We start from the raw sequence: 26,372 nt of genomic DNA on the forward strand, positions 1-26,372 counted from the left end.
AAATAAATAAATCTTTATTTTTTTTTTCTTTTTAAAAAGATTTCATCTATTTATTTGAGACAGCACAAGCAGAGAGAGCTGCAAGCAGAGGGAGAAGCAGGCTCCCTTCTGAGCAGGAAGCCCATTGCATAACTCAATCCCAGGATTCTGGACCATGACCTGAGCTGAAGGCAGATGCTTACCTGACTGAGCCACCCAAAAGTCCCAATAAATAAATCTTAAAATAAAATATAATAAAATAGGCCTACTGACTTATAAACAGCATAAAAGAGAACTTCTCTTAAGTCACACACTAAATGTGGCCATCAGTGTGCAAAAAATAATAATGGGGATAAAAACAGAAAATCATTTCTGTAAGAATATCTAGAGAAAATTAAGATAGGAACAGATCTGGTAAATCTAGGTACTTGATAATTCAAAAAAAGTATGAATCTTAGATTACTGACACCAGATTTTAAAATGGTAGAATCTATAACATGATCATTTTCTTGAGGGCAGATTTTTAGCTGCTTTTGATTAGTATAAATACAGTATCATCCTAGAGAACACAAATACTGTTTTCTTAGTACAGTTGCAGTAGAATTCAGCAGGACTTTTGGTGACTACTGGGGTCACCTTAAATCGTGAATTATCATGTTCTGCAGTCTTGTAAAATGTGTTCTATGTATAAATATAAAAACCATGAAATATTTCTTTTAAAAATAGCAGCTTTAGGGGCACCTGGGTGGCTCAGTGGGTTAAGCCTCTGCCTTTGGCTGGGTCCTGGGATTGAGCCCCTCTGCTGAGCAGGGACCTGCATCCTCCTCTTTCTCTCTCTCCCTGCCTCTCTGCCTACTTGTGATCTCTGTCTGTCAAATAAATAAATAAAATCTTTAAAAATAGCAGCTTTAATGATGTCTCTAAATATTCCAAAGCAGCGAAATCCTGAGGAATTTCTATGGTGTCTATAATGTCAGCCACCATATTCTTGAAGCAGATTGAGGAGTTTTTTTCATGACTCATCAAAGATTACTTCTGTAATCAGTGATAAATATACACAGCAACTGACCAAAATTCCTTCTTTACAGGATGTAGTTCATTCATAATCTTAATCCGTCATTAGTTCTATGCTTAGGAAGTGCTCAGCTTTCCACCTGTGACCACTGGCCATGCATGTTCTGCACAGTCTGTAAGAGCACACCACGTTCCTTCATCATATATAGACAGATCATTTGCTGTCATATTTCTAACATCTAGCAGAAGTCTCTAACTTTCCCTTGGGATTGATTTTGTATAAGGGTCCAATAAAAATTTGTTCCAATATCTAAAAATGCAAACCTTCCAGGTATAACTAAGCTGTAGTATTTCTAAATTCCAACCTTTTTGCCCAGGGTTTTTAGCAAAGGTAAAGGTAAAGTGATAAAAATCTTCGACATTTATTGTGTCCTTAAGCTCTTGTTTAGTCTTGGCAAAAGAGCTGAACTATCACCTTGGCCCTGTCATGTCATCTTCAGGTTCCCCCTCCCCCTTCCCCTTTTTGATAAATTCACATTGAGTAGCTGCCTGAAATTGTCTAGAGGATGCTGCACTGATACTAACAGAGTCCATGTTAAATCATTAAAAAACTGTGGAATTCAATCAACTCCATCTTATTTTCTCCTTGTGGGACTTCTAGTCTATAGAGTGAGTCTGGGTTTTGCAGGAAGTCATCTGCTAGGTTTCACTTATTCTGTATTAAGCAGTATAATATGTAGCAGTTCTTTCATCAGCCTGAATAAATGCCATGGCTGAAGGACTTTATTTTCTAAGACAGTTTAAGCCTATGCTCACTTGGCTCACTTTTCTAAGACAGTTTAAGCCTGTGATCTGTGGGTCCGAGGCTCCCCACCCACTGCTGTCCTCCTTTCTGTTGCCAGCTCTGCAGGTCCAAGCCACCAACTACTTCCAATTTAAAAGATGTCAGAAAACCACTATCCTTGCTGCTACTCCACATGTAGTTTTCTGATAGACTTTCAATCTGGGTTATGGAGCCAAGCAGTTATTTTTCATAATACTTTTCCACCAACAGGTGGCACTAATAATTCCCCTTACTTTTATTTTTCTTCTTCTTCTTTTTTTTAATTCCCCTTACTTTAATAGAACCGCAGTAATAAGGTTTATGTGGCCTTTAGAACATATATTTTGCACTTTTTGAGTTGCTGCATCCAGCTTTTTTTTTTTTGTTTTAAGATTTTACCTATTCATTCGACAGAGAGAGAGATCACAAGTAGGCAGAGAGGCAGGCAGAGAGAGAGGAGGAAGCAGGCTCACCACTGAGCAGAGAGCCCGATGCGGGGCTCGATCCCAGGACTCCGGGACCATGACCTGAGCCGAAGGCAGAGGCTTCAACCCACTGAGCCACTCAGGTGCCCCTGCATCCAGCATTTATGATGAAGTCTTTGGCATATTTCCTTTCTCTTGGATTGCCAGCTCATAGTTCCAGTCTCTTTCATTCTTGGTCTGAATACTTTGGCTCTCCAACAAAACAAGATGAACAGAAGTTGTGAGAAAAACACATGGCCATTTGTTGAGGCCCCTTTCCATGGAAGAAAGGATGACAGTGTTGATTGCCTGGGCTGGAGATGGGAACTCAATTTTGAACAAATTTATTCAGCATTTATTGCAGAGCTGCTCCATGCAGAGTACTGTTCTATGTATTCTGAGACCCAGATCCTACTCTCAAAGCTTACACTCTGAGACAAGACAGGTGCACAAAGTAAATGTGAGCTCTATAACCATTTTCAATGTACAGTACATGTATAGGATTGTATTAACAGAAGAGTGAGCAAAATACTCTGAGTGCATATGGGTGCAATTTATTATCCCTATTTTAAAGATGAGAATACAAAGGCACAGAGAGGCTAAGTAACTAGGAGTGTGGGTGGTTTGCTGAAGCATGTTCATTTTTCTGCTCCCAAAATAAAAACATCGTGTGAACTACAACTATTTTTCCAAAGCCAGGAAAGTGGGAAACTGGCGTCTGCCTCCCTCCCTAGAAGCAAGCAGAGCAGAGTTTTTATTAAAACTAAGCAATGAGGAGCTGGGTGCCCCAGTCTTATAGGGACAGGTCTTCTTTTATGTGTAGTTAAACCTCCTCATTCTATCACTCAGACAAGGGTTCTGTGAAGGAAAACCATAACTCTGACTCCTTTGGGAAGCACAGCATACTCAGAGAAGTAGCACAGCTTACCTGGGAATCATGAGCCTCCTTGAGAGGCCAAGTGGTATGAAGTGTAAAATCTGCCACTGTGGGCCATTGGGCATGTAATACTCAGACCTCAGTTTCTTTTCATGCAAAATAGGAGCAATGGTACCTACTTCATGGGAGTATTGGGACAATTAAATAAGATGATGAAAAATGCTTGGTGGCAACCACCACAAGGGCTACCATTTCCCAGTGCTTCCTTTGTGCACTCTGCCTGATAACTAGGACATGCTTGGTTAATGGAATAGTTTATACTTATTACTTTTACTTAGCTCATCTCCTCAATTTTATTGCTCTGCAAATCACCACTTCCCTTCTCTTTCTCCAGCCACACTCCAAGCCTTTCACCCCAGATGCTTCCCTGTTCTATGTCCTCCCCTAAGTCCTCAATTCTTCTGTCTCCTGACACCAGATGATCAGTGTTCCACAATAGTTTGCAAACATTTCAAATCCAACTAGTTCGATCCTTGTGTTCTCTTGAAAAATATTCCAGTACTCAAAATTTTAGCTTTTGGTTTATAAATAAAAGTTAATCTAGTTTGTCCTTAAGCCTTGTGCTTTTAGAGTATGATCTCAATATTGTGGGGTGATTAGAAAGGATGAATGCCAAAACCACTGGGCTTTCTACAGAGTTAAAGAATGGTATAATTTTGCGAAATAGAGGAAATATGCATTTGAATGGGATTTAAAAACCTATTACTCACTTCCCTTTCTTTCCTGCAGAGATTACTGAGAACATTAAGTAACAGTTTATGATTGAGTCAGCATCACTCACTGGACTGTTAGTCATTAAGTGTGCTCTGAAAGTAGTGCCTTCCAGGACTGCTTAGTTGGGTATGGCTGGCCTAGCAACCTCATGGATGTGGGGTCTGGGAAAGCTCACCCAAGAGACTAAAGGGAATGTTGACACATTCAAAGTGCATAGTTCCTTTGGGGTAATCTGATCACTGACTAAAAATGTGGTGGTATTGAGAAATTGTGGTTTTAGGTATAATACTTTTGGAGATTTTATTTTATTTTTATTTTTAATTTATTTTTATTTTTTAAAGATTTTATTTATTTGACAGAGAGAGAGAGAGAGAAAGAGAGAATGAGCACATAAGCAGGGAGAGTGGCAGGCAGAGGGAGAGGAAGAAGCAGGCTCTCTACTGAGCAGGAAGCCTGATGCAGGGCTGGATCCCAGGACGCTGGGATCAATGACTTGAACTGAAGGCAGACACTTAACTGACTGACCCAGCCACCCTATTATTTTAATGTTTTTATTTAAATTCAATTAATTAACATATAGTATATTACTAGTTTCAGAGGTAGAGGTCAGTAATTTATCTGTCTTATATAATACCCAGTGCTCATTACATCACATGCCCTTCTTTATTTTAGAGAGAAAGTGAGAGAGAGAGAGAGAGAGAGAGCACGCACGTGGAGGGGAGAGACAGAACGAGAGGGAGAGAGAAACCCAAGCAAACTCTATGCTGAGCATGAAGCCCAGTGGCAGGTTTGCTCTCACAACCCTGAGATGAGACCTGAGCTGAAACCAAGAGTTGGATGCCCAACTGACTGCGCTACCCAGATGCCCCTGTAACTATATTTTAAAAAACAGTTGTTATCTTTGAAAGATAAATAGTGAAATTTGAATTGATAAAATGATATGATGCTTGAATTTTGCCTCAAAATAACATGGTTCATGGTGCCTGGCTGGCTTAGTCCATAGAGCAAGGAACTCTTGATCTCAGGGTTGTGAGTTCAAGCCCAGTGTTGGGCATGGAGCCTACTTAAATAATAATCTAGTTCAGTGAGGGGGTTAGTGAGGGATATGGTTGGAAAAAGATTGACCGTATCTGAGAATTGTTAAAGCTGGGTGATAGGTACGTGGCAGTTCCTTATATTCTTCTATTTTTGTATAATTTTGAAATTTTCTGTGATAAATGAAATCTTAGGTGCATGGTCCCAAGCAGGGCTCGAAAGGACCATCTCTGAGTAGCAGTGGGTAAGCTTTAGTACAAAGACCAAGAGCCGTTCTGTGGTTGTTCAAGAACTTTAGATTGGTGCAGCAATCCTCGGTGAGCTTTCAGTGGTGTAGGGTAATGTCTTTAGGTCACATGTTGGTGAACATGCCGCCCATGCCCAGTGAATATTGAATGAGTAAATGAAAGCAAAGAGGCCCAAAGCCCTGACCCTCTTCTTATCTTTGCAGCGGAGCCCAGGGGGAGTATGCTGGGCTGGCCACTATCCGAGCTTACTTCGACGGGAAAGGAGAGGGACACAGGACAGTGAGTATGGACAAGTGGTGGTTGCTTACCATCGGGTGGCAGTGGGTCCAACTCTCAGCATCCTCTTTGTTCTGTAGTACACTCCCTCTGAGCCTTCTTGTAAGCAGTTAGGGAACATACAATGAAGAAACAGATTTCTTTGAACTGGCCATTACGGTCCTTACCCCAGGACATTTCACGGGACCATTTTAAGGGAAAACATTTGGAGATGAAAGTTTTTGCTCAAACCCAGTGTGTAAAAGTCAGCCAGTTTTTAGATTCTTCATTGCAAAATACAGGCAACTAGCTAGTCATAAACAATCTTCTCATTTTAATAAAACCAGAAATGGACTGAGATTGGGCCACCACCTACTGTACCCCACTTACTTGGGTAGCCAGAACAAGCCTGACACCCTTTTCTCTAACTCTCCTGGAAGCAAAAGAAGGAAAAGGCAGGAATGTTACAATTCCAGGTCTTAGGCCCGGACAAAGAGCAGAGACCAACCTTTAATTGTTCTGTAACTCCTACTGTGACTAGGCACAATTCTGCTTTCTGTATGCTCAAAAAATTTTTATCAAGGGGTGCCTGGCTGGCTCAGATGATGGATCATGTGACTTTTTTTTTTTTTTTAAGGTTTTTATTTATTTATTTGACAGAGACAGAGGGGAGCACAAGCAGGAGGGAGTGGGAGAGGGAGAAGAAGACTTCCTGCTGAGCAGGGAGCCCAATGCAGGGCTCAATCCCAGGACCCTGGGACCATGACCCGAGCCAAAGGCAAATTCTTAACTGACTGAGCCACCCCCACCCAGGTGCCCTGGAGCATGTGACTCTTAATCTCAAGAGTTGTGAGTTCGAGCCCCACGTTGGTTGTAGACATTGCTTAAAAAAGTACGGAGAGAGGGAGAGAGAGAATCCTGAACAGGTTCCATGTCCAGCATGGAACCCAATGTGGAACTCGATCCCATGACCCCAAGATCATGGCCTGAGCCGAAATTTAACTGACCAACCCACCCAGGCACCCATAAATAAATTTTTAATTAAATATTTACTGAAAAAGTAAATTCCCTATTGAGAATTGTCATCTCTGAGCAGCAGAAGAAGACATGGAGCAGAATTCATGGTTCTGCTTCAATTTTTGCTTTGAGTATGAGAGTCTAGTCTCTAGGGTCCAGATTGCTCTTGGAGCCTGTATAGGGACTGGTAGAGGTGCTAGTGGGATTGACTGGACTCCACTAATGCCCAGAGGCAGTGCTTGTAGCAGTTATCTGAACTTTGCTTCCAAGTGTGGTGAAAGGGACTGTGTTTTAGGGAGGTCTTCATTTTGGTGATAACCAGCACTAAGGTAGAACTTCCACTGAGTTGTAGACATGGGCTGTCCATATGAGCTGTAGACTGAGCTCCCTCTTAGAGGGAGCAGTGGGTAGGGGTTGGGAGCAGGACAAAAGTGACTGCCCATCTCGGGAGAGTTAGAGAAAAGGGTGCCAGGCTTGTTCTGGCTGCCCAAGTAAGTGGGATACCGTAGATAGTGGCCCAATCTCAGCCCATTTCTGTTTTTATTAAAACTAGATTATTCATGGCTAGTTGCCTGTATTTTGCAATGACGGATCTAAAAAGCGTTTCACCTCTCTTTCAAAAAAGGAGGGAAGAAAGAACATTTTCTTCCTCCTTCTGTTTATTTATCCTGATTCCACCGGTGTGTTTCCCCAGGCCTTTATCCTAGTTGGGCAGTAAGTAGAACTGATTTTCAAAGAATTTTGAAAAAGAGGACATTCATTAATTGAGTAATGATTCAATACTGGTCATATACAAGGTACTGTGTGTACCAGTCCAGAGTTACATCAAGTCATAACTCAGATAGACATAGTCCCTAATAAACTAGTTTGGTTTTTTTCGCTTGGGTTCTCTAGTGGTTTTGAATTCTTTCATTTTCTTTTTTTATTCTTTCTTTTTTTAAAAAAGATTTTACTTATTTGACAGGGAGAGAGAGAGCATAATCAGGGGGAGCGGGAGAGGGAGAAGCGGGGAGCCTGATGCAGGACTCAATCCAAGACCCTGGGAAGGCAAACGCTTAACCTACTGAGCCACCTGGGCACCCTGAATTCTTTAATTTTCTAAGCAAGGGTTAGTTTAGAACTACTATTATTCTTTAGCATCATAAAGGAAATACCGAAGCTCCTGTTGTTCAGGGAAAGGATGCCATGTGACTGACATTAAAAGTCCCCCATCTGTTTTTCCTCTGTGGCTTCCCCAGACTGATAGCCACTAGGACTCCCCCTTGTTATACTTTTCAGCCACAAGGTATCTGGGAATCCTGGGAAGGGATCCATTCATCCAATGTGACCACACTGCCTCCTTTGTCTCACCCCCCTCCTTCCCAGAGGCTTTATAGAGAGGCCTCGGAGATCTACACTCTGGTGCTTATGGAAGGCAAGCAATGAGCCTGCCTTCTAATAACTAAGAGCCAACTAACATACACTTTCTGTCTACTCCGTGATGCTTCCCACCCCTCATTGTTTCCTAGTTCTCCAGTGTGACACCAGGAAGTATCTGTGAACGTTCAGGAGTTGGGGACCAAACCAGAAAAGTCAAGGAGAAAGGATAAAAGAACTTTTGATTGCACCTGGGCAGAGATCTTGGACTCATAGATTTCTTTCTTGTGCCTTTCCCCTCTATGTGTTTTTCAGTCCTTCCTTCTCTCTCTGTCCCCTGTGTGTGACATTTGTTCTCTCACCATTGTCTACACTGTGATCACCATGTGTCCTTGTTCCATTCGGAAGGACAGAGGGGAGCTAGGTGCAGCAGTTCGGGGAGGGCTCTGGGCGGGAGAGGCAGGGAAGGCCACTCAGAGCTTATAGAAATACAGAATTCTGGGGCGCCTGGGTGGCTCAGTGGGTTAGGCCTCTGCCTTCGGCTCGGGTCATGATCTCAGGGTCCTGGGATCGAGCCCCACATCGGGCTCTCTGCTCAGTGGAGAGCCTGCTTCCCCCTCTCTCTCCGCCTGCCTCTCTGCCTCCTTGTGATCTCTGTCTGTCAAATAAATAAATAAAATCTTTAAAAAAAAAAAAAGAAATACAGAATTCTTAAGTTTGGAAATGTTAGCATCCTTTCTAGATTAAAGATTTTAATTAAAGCCAATGTTTTCAGTTGGAAAAGAAGAAAATGACTTATTGCTCAAATAATCAAGGATTTTTCCACATCAGAGAAATCCAAGGCAGCTGCTACTGCACAATAGACTCTAATGGAATCCAGTAAAATATATCCTTCTTTTTTGAAAAGGAGTGTGGGGAAATCATGTGCCTCAGAACCTCCCAGGTTCCTGATGGTTCTCTTACTTCAAGCTGTTGGGTAGTTATTTTCACATTTGCTCTTAGGTTAAATTTCAGAGGTTCCTAAAATGCAACAACCAAGTTCCTGATTTACCAGTTTAATTTGGGGGAATATAAATTTATTTAACAAATACTTACCAAGCACTCTCCAAAGCCCTTTATAATTAATAATTCAACTTGCTAGTCAAATATTAACTTAGATTTGCTGATCAGAGATGAGATTCTTATACAAAGGGAAAACATTAACCCCTAGAAAACACCAAAAACCACTCCCGACCCGCAAATGTATATGGGAGTATTTTCGCTTCCCAACTGCCTGATATGAAATAGTAGACTTTGGTTGTTAGATTTTATTAGTGATAAGAAATTTATTTCCCTTACAAAGGAACACTGCTCCTTAATCCCTCACTCATTCAGCAAGTGTTAGAGGATGAGCTCTAGGTTGGGTCTATCCCAGGTACATTGGGGAGTTGGAAAAACATAGCATCCACCTAAATGGGCATGAATGCACCAAAGAGGAATGTTTTATATAAACTAAAGCATCAAATCTGGGTCCTATTATTCCTATGTTCCTTGTGACCCCATAATTTTAAAGTGAGAGAAAATTACCATTAAAAATTCCCCCCCCAAATTATTAAATAAAGTTTCCTATTTCCACATAGAAAACCAGAAATATATAACAGCAACATATAAATGATCATTGACAAAACTGCTGAGACTTTTTTCTTTATACTGCCTTATGTCAGGATATGTATTAGTTTCCTGTGGCGGCTGTAACAAATCCTCATAAACTTAGTGACTTGAAAAAACAAAAAATTATTTTCTCACTTACGGAGTCTAGGAGACTAAAATTGGATTCCCTCGGCTGAAGTCAAGGTGTTGGCAAGGCTACCTCCTTCTGGAGGATTTAGGAGAGAATCTGTTTCTTTGCCTCTTTGGAGGCCTCCTGCATTCCTTGGCTTGGGGCTCCTTCTTGCCATCTCTCCATCCTCCCATTCATTCATGAAATTTTCTACTTACTTCATAGTCAAACCTCCCTCTGTTTCCCTCTGCTAAGAATACTGTGGAATATATATTAGGGCCCAACTGATAACCCAGATTTCAAGATCCAGAATTTCTCCTCTGAAGAACTTGATTTAATCAGTCACACAGTCCATTTTGCCCTGAGATAACATCCACAGTTTCTGGGGATCAGGTCTGGACATTTTAGGGGATCCATTATTCAGCTTACCACAGGACAGTTGACATTTTTACCTTGAAATTTTTTTTTTTTCAGCAGAACTTTGCTGGTACAAATTCTTAATTTAGGCCGTTAACCAATATTTTATATTCATTCAACAATTTTTAACTTGAATAAGTTGACTATATTAATTTTTCATATTTGCCTTTTCCTTCTTGATCAATGTTCTGCCCAGAAGGTGTCCTTTTATCCAAAGATTCTGTGATAGAATAAAAATACTTCATAGGAATGGACAAGTGACTTTGGTTGAGAAATTAAAGAAAGTCAATACAGTAGGGAATCATTTAAACTAGAAAAAGGATTTGAGGACACCCTGCATAATCAGCATGAGACCAGTAAACCATTCAAAAGAGGCACAAATGTTCTGTCAACAGAAAAGTGACAGTTTGCCTTTGTGTATGCATATTTTTCTTCAGTAGACAGCCTTGATGTTTTTGAGGAAACTGCTGTAAGCCAAGTTTCCCCTTCATAAGCCCGTTTCCGTAATGCCCATCCATTTCTCTTCAAGGGGTTGCAGTGGTGGTTCTGGGATTTAGAAACAGGAGGATTATTTTCAGGGTGATCATTACTTCTCCTGCTGCTTTCCATTGGGAAAAACTCCTTGATGCACTTTCCTGTAGTGCAGCGTCATCACATCTACCCAAGGATATGTGTTTGCTTGTGACCATGTGATTTGTAGGAGGAAATGAAAATGATTTAAATCTGGGAATTCTAAAATTGTACCCACCATCCACCTTCTGTAAGAATTCAGCTCATCTTTAAAGGCTAGCTTGGGCTCTAGCTCTGGAAACCCTTTCCCTTTCCCTCTTCTGCTTGAAGTGACACCCCCTTATTCTGAGTTCCTGTGGCCCCTGTTTATACATTTGCTAGCATTTTCCATGAACGCATGGCATGCTTTCATTCTCACCTTATGATTTGTGTGACAACTAACAATTCATTGCACAGATTAAGCATCCAGTAAATGCTGACATAACTGATGTATCAGCACTGGAAGACCTTGGAATTACCTCTGCCATTGTCATCTCTCCTGGATCTCAGCAAAGCCATGCTGAGCACTGAAGCTGTGATTTGGGCACTTGGGTCCTAGGGTTTAACTTCCAACCTCATGTTCTTATAAGATGCCTTCTTTCTACATGTTATAACTGTGACAAGGTCACAGTAAGCCTGGGTCTGGTTTTTGCTATGCTGAGATAAGGGAGGAGAGTACACGAGTCTTTAAAGTGCAATATTTGTGGATTCAAAGGCAGACTTCTCTTTCGGACATTGTTTTACACTACAATAATACTGAAATCATAGCAGATTTTAAGGCAGTAGTGACCAGTTTAAATAAAGCATGTGGTGCCAATTTAATCTGTATTTCAAGCATCTGTAGGACTTTTCTGCCATGAGTAGCCTGGTGATGATTTTTTTGTCCTTCCTTTTCATTCCTAAGGTTTGCCTTATTCCAAAATCAGCACATGGGACCAATCCCGCAAGTGCTCACATGGCAGGCATGAAGATTCAGCCTGTGGAGGTGGATAAATACGGGAATATTGACACAGCTCACCTCAAGGCCATGGTACCCGTCTTCCACTAAACAGATGGGCGAGGTCTGGGTTGGGAAGAGGTGGTGGGGAGAAGGGACTGGATGGTTTATATCAATGTTATCTTTCTTTGCATTCTAATTAAAAGAGTGCAGTTCCTCCTCTGGGTAAATGGTGTAAAATCAGAAAACCTAACCATCTCCATTAGAAAAATAAAAAGCAACAGTCACATTTTTGGTCCATAATAAAACTGAACACAGTTTACATCTTCCTTCACTAACCGGGAGAAGGTCCTTTAAACTGAAATCCCATCCTCTTAATGCATATGTAAGAAACTGAATGAATTATTCATGGTCATAGTAAGGTGACTCCTTGCAGGGCCTGCCTGCCTCCTCCTTCCTGCCCAACCTTCCCCCGTTTTCCCCATTAATAATCAAACTAGCGGTCACAGTTTATTCTCAATCTTTGCGTTGGAAATTAAAACATAAATGTAGATTTTGCAAATGTGTGTGACTGTCCCAGCCATTACCTGCTGAAATTCGGGCAGCATTCCATCTCCTTCCTGCAACATCAACCCCCACTCCCAACCTCCCAACCTCCAGGAAGAGGTTGCCTAGCAACTGTATCTGCTTTCCACTGGTGGACTGGAGGCTGCATCTTTAAGAGGGAAGGAAATCAGTTGAATAGCAATGTGATTTTGTCAGGATTACTAGGCATGGAGATTGAGAACTTCATGTAACTGCCTTCAAAGGAAGCTGAAAACATACAGCACTGCTTGTCTCTCCCATCCATCCCCCCTTCCAGAGCCCCACAAAGTTTATACCAACAGATATTTTGGGGTAGTTGTAATTACTAAGTTTCCCCAATATAGGATATGACCTTTAAAAAAAATTTTTTTTTTTCATTTCCACATAAGCGCACTCTGACTCACTGGCCAGAACAACAGGAATGTGCTTTTTATATATGTTTGCTTTCTGTGAAAAGGAAATGTGAGGGAGATTTCTTTTTATCAGAGCAGAACACTTCTTATGGGAATTCTAATTTCAACAGAATGAGAGGGAAATGGAATAGGGGTGGATATGGCAAGATGAGCAGAGAGAGATTAACTGTGAGAACAGACATGTCTGGAGCCAAAAAGATCTGAAATAATTATTCAGATGACTAAAACCAAGGAAAACCTTGGGGAGTTGAGCCTAAAATACCCAAAAATCTTTCTTTTCTTTCTTTTTTTTTTAATATTTATTTATTTGAGAGCGAGAGGGAATAAGAGAGAGAGAGAATGAGAGAGAGAGAGAGCATGAGAAGGAGGGTCAGAGGGAGAAGCAGACTCCCTGCCGAGTCCCTGATGTGGGACTCAATCCCGGAACTCCAGGATCATGACCTGAGCTTAACCAACTAAGCCACCCAGGCGCCCCCCCTCAAAATCTTTCTAATAGTCTTTTAGGTCTTGATCTTGGAGACCTAACCTAAAGGCGTTTTGTTATTTCTTTGGAATGACTTAAGAAAAGACTAATGGCTGTGAATTGTTATTGCCATGCTACTTTGAGAAAATTCCAGAAATGGAAAGTCCAAGATTTCATCTTTCCTAATTCTGTAAAGTAAAAAGAAAGGGTTTGGCCAATAAACATATCCTCCTTTGTCTCCCTCTGCTCTTTTCTATCCCACAGGTGGATAAACACAAGGAGAACCTGGCAGCAATCATGATTACATACCCATCCACCAATGGAGTATTTGAAGAGAACATTGGTGACGTGTGTGACCTGATCCATCAACACGGAGGACAGGTCTATCTAGATGGGGCAAATATGAATGCACAGGTAGGCAACACAAAGAGGGACTCCCTGGGAAAATGGTTAAGTCAGAAAGAGATTTTTTCCTCTGACTTCTTGACTATTGTCTCAAAACATGATACTGAATTCAGAACCGTGGTTGACTTTGTTTATTGCCAATTTCAAGCAAAGTGCTTCAATTTCTCTGAGGTTAGATTTGAAGGAGGTGATAGTGGGGGTTGGGGAGGAGATAAAGAGAGCAACAGGATACAGGGAATGAACTGAATGTCCTTAGTTCCTCAGAAGTCGGGATCTCTCTCAGGGTGCTACTGGTAAGAAGGTCACTTGACTCCCTGCCTGTGGGAGTTCAGACCCAAGTTCTGGCCATTCTGGATGTTGATCTCTCACAATGTCCCTTGCCAATGAACAAGCCATTAATCTGGCTTCAACTTTTTCAGTGTAAAGTGGCTGAATAGTTCTGTTCCTGAAGGGCCAATCCTGATTACTTACCTGGGTGTGTGTGTGTGTGTGTGTGTGTGTGTGTGAGAGTGAGAGAGGGAGGGAGGGTTGGATAGGGTTCTGTGTAATATACACCCCTGAGCAAATGCTGTAGGGGCATTGGAGCAGAGGATGTCATGATCTTTCAGAGTTTTCCTAACTTCTTGGTCTTTGTTTGTTGTTGTGATTGTGGGTTGGTTTTGTTTTTTGTTCATTTTTGGTTTTGCTTTGTTTGACTTAGCCATTTCAAATTCTTCCTGCTTTTCTTTACTTGTCTGATTGCTTCTGTAAGTGTGGTCCAGGGACTGTCTGTTGCATCACTAGCATTAATGCATGCTTGCTCTTTGGCCATATTGAAAATTAGTCCTAATGCCAAAGTGGCAGGAAGGCCTGTTGAATGTTGTGGTTGGTGTTAGGGTGGTCTCAGGAAAACTGTCGACCTCCCTTCCTTCCCCTTGGCTCAGCATCCTCTCAGGTGGCCTTCCATCCCCTTCCACTGGTGTGTCCAAAGTACATGATACTCAAAGCCAACCAGACAGGGGGAGGTAACGTTGCTAGGGTGAAAGTAATCTCTTTGTGCAGCAAGGAGGTACTTCCCTCTCTTTTGCTTAGGGTGCTTCCTCTCCTCCCTCTTGTGGTGGAAAATTAGGAATTGACTGTATATTCAAATCTGCATTTTAAAATCTAAATTAGGCTAAATGGTCAGTTGCTGTTTCCATAGAAACTATAAGCCAGGCTGCCTGTGGGATGTGAGGTTTTGACTGCAGAACTTGGCCAGTATTGAGAAAATTTCTGTGAACAGCTCTGCCTGCCTTTTCCTCTAAAGGGAGAGGCCGCAGTAAATAGCATGGCCACCTTTCCAGAGCACCATTTCAAGCTCTTGACTTTTGATTTTGGCTCTTTCCCTTTGTGGTAGGTGGGAATCTGTCGTCCTGGAGATTTTGGGTCTGATGTCTCACACCTAAATCTTCACAAGACCTTCTGCATTCCCCATGGAGGAGGCGGCCCTGGCATGGGGCCCATCGGCGTGTGAGTTCTGGGCTGCTTGTTTCAGGAAGGTTTTAGAGACTAAAAATGAAAGAATGCCCCCAAATTTGCTGTTCTTCTCATCAAGGTCTTCAAGTGTCATGGACACCTTCATATCTAGTGTTCTTGTAGGGGCTGGGAGAGAAGCAGTGAGAAGGGTGATTAAGGGGATGTCCAAAGAGGAGCATAAGTAGATTTTATTAACCACAATGCTCGATTGGCCACACTAAGCTCCTAGTCATGTGTAGACAGAGCTGTTTATTAGCAGAGCAATGAATAGGGAGTTTAATGAGGTATTATGTATCTGAACTGGAATATTAGCACCTGTAAGTGTCCCTTAGACTTTAATAGATTGCCAAGAAGCTTTTCTTTTTATTCATTCTTTTTAAAAAAGAAATCAGCTGATGGTTATGTTGAAAGTGAATTATCTATCAATAACAGAAAGAACTCATAGGAAAAAATTGCTTGTCAGGGGCTGGGGAGCAGGGGGATGGGTAGGGAGAGGTTGGTAAAGGGTATAAACTTTAAGTTATGAGATGTGTAACATGTAAAACATGTTGATTACTATTGATAACACTGTATTGTATATTTGACATTTGCTAAGAGAGTAGAAATTAGATGTTCTCAACAAAGAAAGAAAAAGAAAGAAGTGAGTTGGATGTAAAGTGTTAAACACTTTGTAGGCTGGATTCTTACTACATCTGAGAGAAGTCAGAAGGAAACAGACCTTAATACTAGAAATAATTAGATGAGGTCAGAATAACACTAAAGGAATGTCTCGTAGCTGTTGATAACTTTTTACACTGTGAAGTTGAATCATCTTGTGAAAATGATGCTGAGTAGCCATTTCCTGAGTTTCTTCAGTTTTCCAAAAATGGACCAAAGGGCCCAGACTTCAGGTTGCTGGGAGCCTGGCCCTCTTGGTTTTTCCTGTTTTTCTTTTTGATTATTATTATTTGTAACTAGTGGGGTCACCTCAGTACCTCAGCTGTGGGGAGGTGGGATAGTGGTGTTCGGTGCTGGCCTCTGATGTTTAGGCCCATGGGGCTCTCTCTCAGCAGCACTCTCTGTCCCTTAGATGCCTCAGGGAAGAATGTGGGGCATGGGGGTGGGAGGTCCCCACATCCTGGTGAGTTCATTGCAAGCTATTTCACGGCTGCCTATCTGCCAAGTCATCTGCCATAGTTCTCTGGTGAGCCACTGGGACATTGATGGCTTATGAAGAGGAGGAAGGAAGGAATACTTCCTGAACATCTGTTTCTTAGCAAGTGTCAGGTCCTCTCCATTCTGAGTTCCTCTACTAGGAATAGAGCTTTTGGAGAGGGCTTAGAACTTGCCTATTTGTTTGGTCTGGATCTGTTCATTATATCTTCTGAATTTATGTTTAAAAATAACAGGAAGAAGCATCTTGCCCCTTTCCTGCCCAGTCATCCCATCATCTCGGTAAAGCCAAGTGAGGATGACCGACCTGTGGGTACTGTTAGTGCAGCCCCCTGGGGCTCCAGTTCCATCTTGCCCATTTCGTGGGCCTATATTAAGGTAAGGCCTGTGACTGTGTTAGGCAGGTGGGGGATGTGATATGTGGGTGGGAAACTAAGGCTTTCTCCTTGACTTAAAAATGAAGAAATCCAGGGGTGCCTGGGTAGCTCAGTTGCTTAAGTGTCCAACTCTTGGTTTCAGCTCAGGTCATGATCTTGTGGTTATGAGATCGAGTCCCACATGGGGCTCTGCACTCACCTCAGAGTCTGCTACAGATTGTCTCTCCCTCTGCCCCTCCCCCATCTCTCTCTCTCTCTCTCTGCACTCAGTCAGAGTCTGCTACAGATTGTCTCTCCCTCTGCTCCTCCCCCCCCCAAAAATAAATAGATAAAATCTTAAAAAAAAAAAAAAAAAGAAGAAGAAGAAATCCATGATCTGAGATGTGGTTCAGTGAAGATTGCTGACTTAGGTGGAAAAAACCTTCTTAAAGAGATGAGATAAATTTTATTTCATCTCTTCTAACATTGCTATTTCCTTTGGGTTTTCATAGTGGGTTTAACATCACAGAAACTAGACATGCCAGATATGTTTTTCCAGACCAAGTTAAGTTCCATGAGTCATATGGATGTTCTGGCTACGTCATTTTAGTTTCCTGTAGGATTTGTATAGCCTCTTGCAAGTGAAAAACAGTGCACGTACTAATTATTATACTTGGTTGAAATCCTGAGGTAAATCTTTAAGAATAAATCTCATGTTGCTTTATATTTCTTAGGTACTTTGAAGGTAAGACTAAAAAATAGCAGAAATTTGCTTATGTGGTAGTTTTCCAAAGCTCTTTGCCCTTTAGAGCCTGTGGAACTATAACTCTATGGGGTAATTAGACTTTGTTAGAGAACAGCTTTCCTTTCTTTGTGTTTCTCCAAAAAACTGTAGAGCCAGAGTTTATTTTATACAGTTCTTGTTCAAATGGGCCTGCCCACCTCCTGGGCTGACAAGGCTATGCACTGGATAGGAACACTTGTTCAGCAGCTAATTAAGCAGCATTCCCAAACTGGCTTCCCTCCTTAAAGGAAGAGTGGCTTCTAGTGAAATAAGACTCCAAAACTCAGCTATGCAAGTCATGTTGAATGGCTCTTTGGGGCTGGCTGTTACTCTGAAACAGTGCAGCATTTATGATTCTTAATGAAAACTTTCTGGGAAGCTGGAACAACAATTCTGTACCTCAGAGACTAAAACCTCCTTTTAAAAGTGATATTCAAGTTGTTTTACAAATAGTAACAACAAAACAATCATAGTAAAGGTCTGCTTCTTTACAAACAGAATCTTATTCTCAGGTTCCTTTTGGTCCTGAGATCCTATAAACCTGGATTATTTATTATGGATATATTTGAGTTAGAGAGTATTTCCCACATAACAAAAAATAATGTCCCAAGTCTGGTTTGGCCATATGCCAGGAATACCAGACATTTATAATCTCCGTTATAAATGAAATAAATAAAATAGGTTTTAAACTACCCCTCTGACCTTGACTCCTCTCTTTATTTCAGGCTATTGCCTGGGCTCCAGAACTACCTTCTTTCCCTGCTTCAGTCCATCTTAGACACTCTGTAGTACACAGGATTCCCCTAATGGCCCAGATTATCTTCTGGTTTCCTTTTGCTGTTACTGCTCAGTCTTATTAGCCTACACAGAATCCTTAGGGCATTCTTCCCAAAATGCACATGCCTAGGCCCCATCCCAGAGGGAATAAAATTCAGCATATGGGAGGTAGAGTTTGGGTCATCAAACTTTCCAGGTGACCCATGAGTTGAGAGCCATTGACTGGCTGAGCCAAATCCAAGTTCTTCATAGCAAAGGTTTGAATCTTCTAAGAGGATTGTCACAGCCCACCACCTCTACAGTAACCCCCAGACTGCAGCCCTGTGCCTTCACTTCCACGCTGCCCTGGTTTTTGTCATTCTTATCACCTGGAGCTCCTTCCCCTTTCTTTTTGCCTCTCCAAATTCCACCCATTTTTAGATTTCCGCTCAAGTTCTGACTCATACTCTGGTAACCCTTCTTTGTCCAGCTTGGCAAGATATGTCCTCTCCTTACTTTGGACATTGGTGTCACTGTTTTATTTGATGCTTTCTCATGTGCTTGATACTAATTATGTATTTAATATATACCAAGCCTCCATCATACATGAGGTATTCTGGAAAGAATGTCAACAATAAAAATTGGTGCAATCTTGATTTTAAGCTCTTTGCTGGTGATAATGTTCACCCTGTGTAACCACAGGGATTTAGAAACTATCAGAAAAGGATAATAACAACTCTGGCTGTTGTTAAACATATACATGACCCTGAGTATGGACAACTGTAAGACAAACCATACAGAATTGATTCGGGGGGATTTAGGTCAAGATCGCACAAGATTTCTGGCAATTACCAAGACATTTCAAATTCACAGTAAACAAACATAAGCTTTCCCAAGTGCATGTAATCTAAGATGCTTTTTCCTCTTTATTTTTTTCTTTTCTTTTTCTTTTTTTAAATTTAAATTCAGTTAATTAACATATATTATTTGTTTCAGAGGTATAGGTCTGTGACTCATCAGTCTTATATAACACCCAGTACTCATTACAACATATACCCTCCCAATGTCCATCACTCAGTTACCCCCATCCCTCCATCTTCCTTTCCTCCAGCAACTCTCAGTTTATTTCTTATGATCAAGAGTCTCTTATTCTGGGGTGCCTGGGTGGCTCAGTGGGTTAAAGCCTCTGCCTTCGGCTCAGGTCATGATCCCAGAGTCTTGGGATCGAGCCCCTCATGGGGCTCTCTGCTCAGCGGGGAGCCTCCTTCCTCCTCTCTCTGTCTCTGCCTGCCTCTCTGCCTACTTGTGATCTCTGTCAAATAAATAAATAAATCTTTAAAAAAAAAAAAAGAGTCTCTTATTCTTTTTTCTTCCTTAGATAAAACACAGTCAGCAGCCAATTTTACCCTATTGTAAGCTTTGTTACTTTGTTCCTTTGTTACTATCATAAGAAATATAAAGTTATGTTCCAAGGAGAAAACTAAAATTTATTTAGAATTTATTTAGAGAATTTATTTAGAAAAGACTGGCAGACCTCCTTGTTGGGATTTTATACCCATCTGTAATCCAGAGTGATAGTGGGCTGACTCCCTTTGTAAGTCAGATTTATTTGGGGATGTCTTTGATTGGTGTCCATTTGTTTTACTTATTCTGTGGTTGATGACTCTTTCTCTCTCTGTTGCAGATGATGGGAGGCAAGGGCCTTAAACAGGCCACAGAAATTGCTATATTAAACGCCAACTACATGGCCAAGCGACTAGAAAAACACTATAGAGTACTCTTCCGGGGTGCAAGAGGCAAGTATCAACCTTAGTTTACCATCACCTTGTTATCAACCTTAGTTTACCATCATCTTGGTTTTTTTCTTCACCAAGTTTGACCTAATGGTTTTTTATAGTGGGTAGGAAATTTCCGTTTCTTAGCATATACCAGAGAAAAGCATAGATATTTTGGAAATAACTTCTATTTCGTGAACAGTTTAGGAGTATTAGTATTAGTATTTGGAAGGCTGTGTGATGCAGTTAGTGTACACAGCCCGGGTCAACAAGGAGCCACACCCACTGAGAGAATCATACATAAATATTGAGAGCTCATTACCTCACAAAGTGCTATGGGAATGCCTCTGGAAGAGTGGAGTAATTCAGACTGGACAGAGGAGGGGCGGAATAATTGGGAGAGACTTCTGGGAGGAGCCCCTTGAGATGAACCTGGATGAGAGAGGAGCAGACCCCAGTAAACAGAGACTGCAGCAAGCCAGAGTTGTCTAGGTGGTGGAAGGCTTTGGCCGGGGTTGATAGATGGAATAGGAGGAAGGGAAACAGATAAAGAATGAAGTTGGAGAGGCAGTGTGGGGCCTTGAAGGTCTCAGAAGGCTCTTAGCTTTATCCTTGGGCCAGATGATAGCCATGAAAGGTTTTTTCATCAGGGGAATGACAGGATTAGGAGAATGATAAAGTCATGAAGAAAATTGGCAGGGGATGAACATCCTATTAGAAGTAGAATCAATAGGACTTAGTTACTGATTATTTGAGTGTGAAGAGAATTTCTGTGTAAGCCTCTTAACTCTGACAATAGAGGCACAATAGTTGGAATAATAGAAGGGGGAACAAAGTCACCCTGGAAGATGGGGAGGGGATGGAGCCAGACAGATCTGCAGAAATTTGGCTTTGGGCACAGACTCGACGAGCAGACTCTTAGAAATGGTGAAACCCAAGAAAAGAGTTTTGAGAAACTAGAGCAAAACCCGTCAAGCAGATGGCTACCTTAACAGGGATGAGCAGGAAAGGGGTACCTGGTAAGGGAGGGTTCCATGCTTGAGGCAGCCTTAGGGCCTCTGCATTTGTCACAGTACCTCTCCCAAGAAAAGCCCCTGCTTGTCCTGTGTATCTCTGTTCTGGCTTCACCTCCTCCCCGAAGCCCTCTTTTCCTGGCAGAGAGAACTACTTCTTCCCTTGATCGTCCACGACTGAAGATTTCTCCCTCTCGGTTTCTTGTCTGGCTCTCTCCATCAGACCTTGAACTCCTGCAGGATAAAGACTGTGCCTGCTTCCACTCTCTAGCACCTATAACCTGTCAGTCATGCCTGGCCAACCATAAATGTATGCAGTGTTGCACAGCAGAAACAGACTGGTCTTATGACATGAGTCTTAAAAAGAACCTTGCCTTTAACAGTTATGAACATTTTGGTCACCTTTGAAAGAATCAGGACAAAAATGATAAGGCAGATGCCAAATGGAAATGAGCTGAGAAATGGACTGAGGGTGGGGAAAAGGAGGGAGAGGCATTCATGGTTTGGGGGAGTTATTCATGGTAGTGAAGGCAGGGGACAGGTGGGAGCTGCTCCAATAAGATGCAGTTTTGTTTTGAAATAAGAAAAGAACATGATTTTAAACTGCCAGAGAAAAGGAATTGAAGAGGGGAAAGTGAAGCTACAACAGAAGGAATAATAGATTGGTGAACAAAGTCATCCTGGAGGTGATGGGAGGAGAGGGTGCTAAGAGCCAGGTAGATAGGCAGCACATTGGCTGTGAGCACAGAATCAGAGACAGGGACGGATGGGGACTTGGAGCTTGGAGCAGAGAGACAGCAGTCAATAAGCAGCAGGGGCCACAAGGAGGAGGCTGTTCTGACTCTGTTTCTCTAGCTCAGGTGGAGTATGTATCTACATCTGGGATCTTGCCTTAAAAATATGTATCGAAAGGGTTAGTTCTGGAGTTTGAAAATAGAAAAGAGCTAAATAACTAGAAGCTCTGGTTAGGAATGCTCCCCAGAGATTAGGAAAGAAAGTTGTGGACAATATGTCTCTAAGCAATACAGTAAAATGCTTCTGAGGTGGGTAATGAAGAATCTACAAGAGCTACTAATTAATTCATTCAAACAGAGCTCCATGTATCATGCTTATGTATTGACCTTCAGGATTAGTTTAAGTATTTGTTTTGTCTGAGTATATAAGTAATTTGTGTATGCTCAACAAAAAAATTGGGAAGATAAAAACCATGAGGAAAGAAATATAAGTGATCCATGGTTTCATCAAGTAGACATAACCACAATTAATATTTTGCTATATTTCTTCTTTTACATTTAGACCATTCAAATCACATTACAAATATAGTTTGTGTCCTGGTTTTTAACTTATCTTATATTGTGATCATTTCCCCTTGTCATTAAATGTTATTTGAAAGTAGCTATGTTGATTCTATTATATGGATATACCAGGATCTAGGTATAATGTTTTCCCCCTAGTTCTTTGCTTTACATTTGTAACAATGCTGCAACAAATATCTTTTTTATTTAGATTTAAAAAAAACATTTCTGATTATTTCCTGAGGTTAGAGCTGTAGAAGAAAAATTGCTATCTCAGAGAATGAATGCATTTAAGCTCTCGGTATGTGTGGTTTGGTTGTCCCCACAGAAACTTTGTACCAGTTTATTTCATGCTAATAGCATATGAAGTGACCATCACACGAGGGCCTAGTGAACACCAGGTGCCAGGCTAAAAAGACACCACCAACACAGACAAAGTATCTTTGCCATTCTGGTGATTGAAAAAAATGATCTTTTTGCTTTAATTGACAAGCCTTGGGGTTTTTTTTTCCTGTTTATTTTTTTTTAAGGTATTTGAAATTTACTTATGATTAACTTTATTTGAAAACTTCATTGAGGCAGAATTCACATACCATACAAATGACCCACTTTAAATGTACGATTCACGATTTTTAGTGTGTTCACAGAGTTGTGCAATCTGAATTTTAGTTTTTTAAAGCAAGAATGCATGTGATCAAAAAAAAAAAAAAGAATGCAAGTATCTGGACTGCATGGGGGTACAGTGGCAGTCTAGCAGAGAAAGTGAACAAGCGTTTCTCAGGTGCCCACCATGAGCTTAGCATTTGAGTGACTAAGCAGAGATGGTCTCAGTCCTTGGGGATTTGCAGCACAAAATGATAGATGCACTTTCCATTTGTTTTGACATTTTATCCCAGAATTAAATAATAAATTGTATTTCTTATCCCATGCAGAGATATATTGGTGATTACAGATTTTATTACCTAATCCCAAAGTTCATGAAATAAAAAATTGTCTTATGTTTGGTCTGGTAAACACATTCATTATATAATTTGAAGCTGAGTATTCTAGGGCCTAGAAAAGAATTATCACCATACCTCCCAAGGGCCCAAAATAGAAATGTTCTTAATAAACACATTGTATTCCAGCATGTCTAATGGCAATGTTAAAAGACCATTATTCATCTTAATCATATTTACTAGTTCTATATAAAGGACTTTGGAATTACAGATGACTATGAGGCAATAATTTTAATGAACTCCAGGCTTCCCTTTATGAACTATTTCTTTGAGAGATTTGAAAATACCAGCTAAACCACTGAGGCTTATGGTTTTCTGAAGTAAGGAAGTGACAGGCAAGAATTGGGTTGGGGGAAAAGCAGCAGTATTTAGGATAAGGAAAGAAAGGAATTACCTCAGAATGGTATCTTTTTTTGTTTGTTTTAATGATAAATTCTTATTTATTGAAAAACAGGGGTACCTGGGTGCTTCAGTGGGTTAAAGCCTCTGCCTCCAGCTCAGGTCATGATCCCAGGGTCCTGGGATCGAGCCCCACATCGGGTTCTTGGCTCCGTGGGGAGTCTGCCTCCCCGCCCCCCTGCCTGCCTCTCTGCCTACTTGTATTCTCTGTCTGTCAAATAAATAAATAAAAAATCTTAAAAAAAGAAAGAAAGAAAGAAAGAAAGAAAGAAAGAAAAGGAAAACATCCAGTTGAGTGTTTTTTGTTTTAAGATGGTACTTTTTTTTAAAGGAGGAATTAAAAAAATTCACAGATGTCTACTCTAGTGGGAGGCTAAACTTACGGATCTAAATGGAGTTTCCGTCAGTGGAGCAGGCAACTTTATTAGTATCCCAAAGTTTTATTTAGGTTCTAATTTCTTAAATGCCTATCCATTTTTGACCTCAGGTTTGACAAACCTAACACTGCCTGGAAGTTCCTGTTCCTCAGTTGGTTTCCCAGTGTCCTTTATGGGCAGACATGGGCCTCAGGGGATGGGATGGGCCTACACATCCCAGGCCAGGAAGTGACCCTCCTGAGGCCAGAGGCCCCACCTATCCGACCTCATTTCCGAGGAAGCATTCAGTTTTGCAGTTTTGATTCTATTAGTTAAGGTCCCTGGATTGCAACTGAAAAGCTTGACCAAGCCCTGATTGCCCTCCTAATAAGCTTTATGAGCAATTAGTCAGTGAGTTCCATTTGTTTTTTAGGCAGTCACTCTAAGGATGCGGTGCTTAGAGCCAAGCCACTTTTATTTTGGTTTTCCATCATGCCACCCTCCCCTCCTTGGTCCTTTAACTTGGTATCTTTTCAGACTCTGAGCTATAGTCATGGTTAGGCCCAGCAGGAGCATCAACTCCAGAGGAAATTAAAACTTGTGCTGATCAGTTTATGTAATTTCTACTTCAAATTGCCCTGACTCACCGTATGCCATAGAAGGTTTGTGTATCTTTTCTCTTTAAAAAATATAAACAAAGATGAACATCTTGGGATCTGGCCTCTAACAGCCACAAAGAATCAGTTTCACCCCCTTCAGGGCTCAAGTACAGAGAGAGAGAGAGAGAGAGAGACACTGAAATTACACTGTTTCCATTTGAACACCTTAGGATATGGATTTAGAAAATAACATCTGAACCTTATTTTGAAAATGGAGCTCTTTCCAAACCGCCTGGCTGTGGTGGGGGCCCTGCAGACACAGGCTTTGTGTTAACAGTACCGGGCGGGGCTCCGCGTGACTGAACTTCTCTTTGGAAGACTGCCCTCTGCCTGCCAACGGGAGTGACTCCTTTCCTCCATCATGTGTCCCTCTCCCCCTTCGGCCCACTGAGCATCCTTCAGAGCAGTGAGTTCCATTAGCCTTCTTTCTTGGGTCACTGTCACAGAGCTGGGGTAGCTGCCAGAGGCTCAGAGAAGAAAGGTTAAAGGTTGAGGCTGGGCTACCAAAATGGGGTAGGGACAATTTTGTATTTAGGATTTCTAGACTTAAATGATCTCACCATTCCCACCCTCCCAGGCCACTCCCAGCCCCCTGCCGCACCCAGTACTCCAACTGATTGTTCCTTTTAGGTACCTTTTCTTCCCTGACTACCTAGCTAGGAATACAGCCTTGTACTTTGGACTCCCACTTCCTACAAATTTAATCACCATCATTGTTAGAAAGAATATTTTAAAAATACTCAGTGACAGTATATTTAAAGCTTCAGGTTCTCATACTTTCGTTTTCTAACAAAACCAGTCCTTTCTTACCTAGTCATTACATAAGAAGCAGAGCAGGTCTCAGGGGCTATTATTAATGACTGGAGCTATTCTCAGGCTTGAGGAATTATGTCCACTCCATATTTAATAAGTAAGATTCATTGTTTGCTGAGATTCAGGAGAAGTAGGTTGAGAAGAAGGTGTACATTATTATCTCAGGAGCAGATACTTTCTTAGAAGGAAACTCATTAGTTGTGTGAGACATGGAATTTGGACGCCCCCAGAAATGTTGTTCTATTTATGAAAATGCTGACTTAGTTGATGACTTATTCCTCCTGACGGGTGGGTGATCAAATAGCTCATGCTGAGCAGATAGCAGCCTGGGCCTGGAGGGCTGTTAGTACAAGGACTAGAGCAAAGTGAACTGACTTCCAGAGCCTTTGGCTTCTTCAGCTTCTTGCCACTTGTGGTGTGGTGTTTGACAGTCCCAATTTCTGATTCTCAGCTTGAAGCCTGAAACCAAAATCCCAAGAGCCCCTTCGAAGAATCACATACAATTACGTATGTGCCCTACAGATAGAGGTCTACTATATATTTATATAGACTCAGAAGAAAGTTATTTGATACTGGGGGCAGAGTTCCTGAAAACAGTGTCAGTGCATCTTTAGCTCTAGAAATAATTTTGTAATAAAAGGGTCAGGCCCGTGATATGTTTAACTGTTGGAAGTAGATTTTATAACCACAGAGTAGGAAAAATATCATCCCCAGGAATCTCTAGGCAAATCCTGCAGCAGTACATCGGCACCTGAGTCCCAGCTCTCATCAGCCTCTTGGCTCAGGGGTGTGTTGTGCACTGAGGATTGGACACATTGACCTGACGTGTTAAAAACCTCTTTATTTTTACAATTATTTTTATATTTTATATTTGATAAAGTAGATGAGGTCTTTGTTACCAGCAATAAGTTTGGCAAGTGACCATGACTTCTTGGTACTTTGTTGATACGTGCTAAAAAGCTGGTTTATTTGCTCATTTGCTTGTGGGTAAAACAAGCTGATGCTAATCTTGAGCTGAAACCATTTTCCAGGTTATGTGGCTCATGAATTTATTTTGGATACGAGGCCCTTCAAAAAGTCTGCAAATATTGAAGCTGTGGATGTGGCCAAGAGGCTTCAGGATTATGGTGAGTGACCTTGTGGGAGCAACGC

General features: G+C 41.4%; 1 protein-coding gene across 1 annotated transcript in view; it reads left to right on the top strand.

The window, feature by feature from the left end:
- GLDC (glycine decarboxylase) overlaps positions 1-26,372 on the top strand; it is a 93,738-nt gene that overhangs the window by 58,802 nt on the left and 8,564 nt on the right. The window contains exons 16-22 of the mRNA XM_032845503.1: positions 5,418-5,493; positions 11,472-11,597; positions 13,230-13,379; positions 14,746-14,858; positions 16,253-16,394; positions 19,597-19,708; positions 26,252-26,347. Coding sequence (XP_032701394.1) covers positions 5,418-5,493; positions 11,472-11,597; positions 13,230-13,379; positions 14,746-14,858; positions 16,253-16,394; positions 19,597-19,708; positions 26,252-26,347 — 815 coding nt within the window. The remainder of the gene's footprint in view (positions 1-5,417; positions 5,494-11,471; positions 11,598-13,229; positions 13,380-14,745; positions 14,859-16,252; positions 16,395-19,596; positions 19,709-26,251; positions 26,348-26,372) is intronic.

This window comes from Lontra canadensis, unplaced genomic scaffold (assembly GCF_010015895.1).
Source record: "Lontra canadensis isolate GAN:19392208 unplaced genomic scaffold, GSC_riverotter_1.0 scaffold165, whole genome shotgun sequence".
Lineage (NCBI taxonomy): Eukaryota > Metazoa > Chordata > Mammalia > Carnivora > Mustelidae > Lontra > Lontra canadensis.